The sequence below is a fragment of the Penaeus vannamei genome, chromosome 3, assembly GCF_042767895.1.
Source record: "Penaeus vannamei isolate JL-2024 chromosome 3, ASM4276789v1, whole genome shotgun sequence".
Lineage (NCBI taxonomy): Eukaryota > Metazoa > Arthropoda > Malacostraca > Decapoda > Penaeidae > Penaeus > Penaeus vannamei.
Window position 1 is genome coordinate 45,391,056 of NC_091551.1, and position 5,000 is coordinate 45,396,055.

The window sequence follows — 5,000 nt, forward strand, 5'->3', positions numbered from 1 at the left end:
TATATATATATGTATATATATATATTGTATATCATTGTATATATATATATATATATATGCATATATATACATGTATATATATAGTATGTGTGTGTGTGTGTGTGTGTATGTGTGTGTGTGTATGCGTATGTATGCATGTATGTTTATATATATATATATATATATATATATATATATATATGTATATATATATGTGTATGTATATATGTATGTATGTATGTATGTATGTATGTATGTATGTATGTATATATATACACACGAGCACGAGTTTTTATTTTATCCCTTATCGCACTACCTTTCCTTCTTGCCCTGTTCAGTCCTGGAGGAAACGCCCCGTTCAGGTGCACATTGATCCTACGTACTTTCCCCTTGACATAACGTGATATATTATGCTGATTAACCAAGCCAAAGAGGTGCCTTAGACACGAACGGATGGATAAAGATAACGTTGGCAGTGATGATAAAAAAAATATAGCTTTTACTATGATAATATTGAGAATGGTAATGATGATGATGTCGATGATGAAGATAACTCTTCTCTGTAGTAGAGATAGAGCATTGGATTTGACGACAAAAATAAACTATGATAAAATGTGTTTGTTTTTTACTTTCTCGAAAAGAAGGTTGATAGTGACTCGTACTGACACATCGCACTAATAGGCTGTAATTATTTTTCAAAGGGTAATAACCTTCCGTGCAAAACAGTACAGGTAATAGAGATTTTGAGATTATGAGGAACTGTCGACATTATTATATCGTTATCACTTAGGACAAGCCCCAAGACACTTGCGGTGCTTAGATTAATGATGATAGTATTAATGACAGTAATACTAGCGATGATAATAATGATAACAATACTAATAGTTAGTGATATTAATGATGATAATGATTATCAGTATGATTTTAATATTAATAAAAAAAATAAGGCTGATAACAATGATAATACATAATAATGATTATAAGGATGATATAACCAATATTGATATCATTACCATGATTATTACTGATAAGCAACAACCAAAAAATGGTACTAATTGCCATCATGATCATCACCATTCTCATTATCTCTATTTCCCTCTTACTTCTATCAGCACCATGGATTTCCCAGACCCCATTCAGGAGGAAGAAAAGGAGAAACAGGAGGAATCGGTGACGGCAATTGCAGGAGAGTTCTTCGGCACCACGACTATTCATGGCGTTGGCCGAGTATTCAAGTAAGTTACGCTCTCCCGCCCTCTTTTTTTTATTCTATATTCGTGTAAAGAAGTTCTTTCTTCTATCAACAGGGAAGTCGAAATCGGAAGTCATGGTTTCGAATACTGGAGGGATCTTTGGCTTCGTTTTCTTTTTGATTTTGCATTTAAGGGGGGATGTGTATAAATCTTAGTAACTCTTTTTTTGTTTTTTTGTTTTTTAACATATAATAGGGACGTACACAGAGAAGGGGATAGAGTGCTTTATACCCTCCTTTTTCTGGTTTAAAAGTACCATTTTAGTCAAAATTAGGGAGAGAAAAATGTCCCTTTTCCGACGTTCGGGCACCAATACTCTTTGGAAAATGTGAGCACGCCTTTGCCATTCAAAACGTCTCTTATCTACTTATGCGTTACTATTTATGATAATCCATATTTTCCTCTCTTTAGCATTCTTATACTTTTATATCATTATTATTGAAATTTACCTCCTACTTTTTTATTGTAATTATTTGATAGATTTATTGTATTTCCCTCATGTAATATAATTCATTCTATCAATATTTTCATTGCTTTTCTTTTCGTAATATCATCATCAATGTCAACATCACAATATTATCAGCACCACCGCCGCCACCAACATCACCATATCATCGTCACCATTATCATCACATCATGTTCATCAGCCTTAGCATCATTATCATCACCATCATCATCTTCATCATGTGCTATCTACACCATAGGAAGAGCAACGTGTTCCGGCGAGTGGTGTGGTTTCTGGTATTCCTGGTGTTCGTGGTGTGGTCCGTCTACCAAATCGGCCTCGTGATAAACGACTACAACCGCTTTTCCAAAAACATCAATCGGAAGGTAATACAAATACGCTTTTTTTTTTTTTTTTTTTTTTTTTTTTTTTTTTTTTTGTGTGTGTGTGTGTGTGTGTGTGTGTGTGTGTGTGTGTGTGTGTGTGTGTGTGTGTGTGTGTGTGTGTGTGTGACGAATGGGAGGTTATGGTCATTGATTTTTTGTCACGTTATCTGCGGAAATCCAAACATTCTGGATTTTTATTTACATCTTACCTTTTTTCCTGATGTCATACTTGTTTTTTTTTTCCTTCTCCAACTTTCTCTCTTTTTTTCTTATTTTTTTGGGGTGTGGAGTGTTACTGATCATACGAATAAGGTTTATTCACTCACAGCATATTAACGTTTCTATTCCTATATACTATGAAGATATATCTGATATCTTTCCAATATATGTTATATTTCAGGTCGTCGTTGAAACAAACGTTGTGTTCCCAGCGGTGACCGTGTGTAACCTAAGTCCGCTTCCCCGCTCTCCTGCCCTGGCCGACCATCCCTTGTGGGCTCCGTTCATGGATGTTGAAGACTGTTATTCAGGAAAAGGTAAGTCTGATTGGAGTATGTCTCTGTCTTTAAATTCTGTAAGATGAGGAGATCATCTTTATTGTGAAATCAAGTTTATGGATATGGTAGATTCATTCAATCAATAAAACTACAGGAATTGCTAGAGTTGTTTAGATATGGACCTAATGAGTGTAGGATTGTGGTCACTGTAGTTATGGGTTATGCCTAGCGGTGCGCCATGGACAAGTAACAGCCAGAAAAATTTGGGAACCACTGCTCTAATATATATATATATATATATATATATATATATATATATATATATATATATATATATATATATATATATATATATATATATATATATATATATATATATATATATATATATATATCTTATACTCATATTCATTGCATTTCGTAAATTTTAATGTTATACGAAATACTAATTATATTCGGAACGTTTACTTGGTCAGTGACACCGTGCGCGGCAAAATCAAGCGAAAAACCGACCTGACAATACGTTTCGCGAGGCATTGCGGGGCGAACAGGGTTGGTTGTCGCTTTGCCTCGCGGATCGTTTGTAAACAACCGAAATGGCTGCCAACTCAAAAGTATATCTGTTTCATTTCACTTTTCTGCCATTGGTAGTCAATAATGGGTGAGCAATATAAAACTCGTTTGCATCAGTTTCGAGCCCGTATAATTTCAGTCGGAAAGTAATTCATTTCTCTCTCGATATTTCTTTGAATGACCTGTTTGTTTACGTTAATCAGCTGATAGGTGCATTGCGCGGTAAAACTGGTCACAATGAGAGTTTTGTTCCAGGGCGAAACGCATCGTACAGAAAAGGGACAGGGATTGTCTGCATTTTCATTTACAGACTCTTTGCCAAGATGTGAAAGCATGGGGGACGAACGACTTAAAAGGGAAGTAAAGACAACGGAAGGAAATGGAATAAACATAATACAAAAACAAGAGGAGACTGGGAATAAGCAAGACTCTTCTGAATTGAGTCCACGCCATCCTGCAACAGGTTTAGATAATCGTGTACAGGTGAGAACTGAGTATTGTTATTTCATCTATTGATGGGGAAGGCTATGTTTGGACTGTGGTAAAGGTAGGGTGGTTTAAGTGATACTTTGTGGGTGGGTTGCCCATCGGACAGGGACCAATTTGTAAGATTTTTAGGGTAATCCAACTTAGATCAGCGTCCCGTTCAAGATTAAAATTAGAGAAATATTCACTTGAGGGAGACCAGCATAAATGAGCACTGGCGCTCATGTTTACAATACGGGTACATCTGTGGGTCATTGTTTCACTTTTTTTTTCGCCCTCTTCCACTCTCCCTCTCCCTCTCTCGCCCCCCCCCCCCTCTCTCTCTCTCTCTCTCTCTCTCTCTCTCTCTCTCTCTCTCTCTCTCTCTCTCTCCCTCTCTCTCTCTCCCTCTCTCTCTCTCTCTCTCTCTCTCTCTCTCTCTCTCTCTCTCTCTCTCTCTCTCTCTCTCTCTCTCTCTCTCTCTCTCTCTCTCTCTCTCTCTCTCTCTCTCTCAGTCTCTCCACCCTCTCTGTCTCTCCCCCTCTTTCTCTCTTCCCCCCTCATGTCTCATGTCCCAACCAGTAATACACATCTCTCCACAAGACCACATCCAGCCCCTCCACGCTCCCACGGCTAAAAAGGTCCATTGGAGCAGTGCAACCCCAGGAATGTCTGCCAGGCATGTTCAGGTGCAACGACGGCACTTGCATTCACTCACGTCTCGTTTGTGATGGCGATGGCCACTGCCCTGACAAGGAAGATGAGCAAACATGCTGTGAGTAAAAAAGCATTTTGTGACAATTGTGATCACTTCTAAACATGTGATTTGATGTATTTTCTTAGTTTTTTTATAGTGGGAAGTTTCGAGTGCATTTGTACCGGTAGGTGGGTGTCCTGAGTATCATGTCGGCTGCAACGATCGGTGCTATCCCGACTACGAGCGCTGTTTCTCGTGTGGAGAAAGTGGCTGCGACGATGGTACGTTTTCTGTGGAGTGAACAGGGGCGTGAAATTAATCTGTGTGATATTTTGACAGATACGTCTCCTTGCAGTTTGATATTTAGATTGAAACTGATATACATATATATATATATAAAATAGTTGATATATGTATGTTTATACACATGCATTCACACACACAAACAAACACACACACACAGATATACTGAACATTTATGTATATGTGTGTGCGTCTGCGGGGCTAAATACCTTTTCCATCCTCTCCCTTCCTGCAGTGACTCCCCCGTGCAAAGAGGGCTATTTCCAGTGCTCAGATGGCCGGTGTATAAATAACCATTTCCTTTGCGATGGACACCAAGATTGCAGTTGGTATGGAGAAGACGAAAAGAACTGCAGTAAGATTTATTAGCGTTTGCTTGTGTTTATACATGAGAACTTATAG

The 5,000-nt window shown here is 37.9% G+C and overlaps 1 protein-coding gene across 3 annotated transcripts in view; it reads left to right on the forward strand.

The window, feature by feature from the left end:
• The window catches only part of LOC113807507 (prolow-density lipoprotein receptor-related protein 1), a 34,949-nt gene that overhangs the window by 4,227 nt on the left and 25,722 nt on the right, over positions 1-5,000 (forward strand). For all 3 annotated transcript variants that reach the window (XM_070113567.1, XM_070113578.1, XM_070113559.1), the window contains exons 2-8: positions 1,092-1,214; positions 1,937-2,063; positions 2,464-2,599; positions 3,444-3,616; positions 4,202-4,373; positions 4,484-4,576; positions 4,834-4,953. In XM_070113567.1, the coding sequence (XP_069969668.1) occupies positions 1,096-1,214; positions 1,937-2,063; positions 2,464-2,599; positions 3,444-3,616; positions 4,202-4,373; positions 4,484-4,576; positions 4,834-4,953 (940 nt within the window). In that variant the 5' untranslated portion in view covers positions 1,092-1,095. The remainder of the gene's footprint in view (positions 1-1,091; positions 1,215-1,936; positions 2,064-2,463; positions 2,600-3,443; positions 3,617-4,201; positions 4,374-4,483; positions 4,577-4,833; positions 4,954-5,000) is intronic.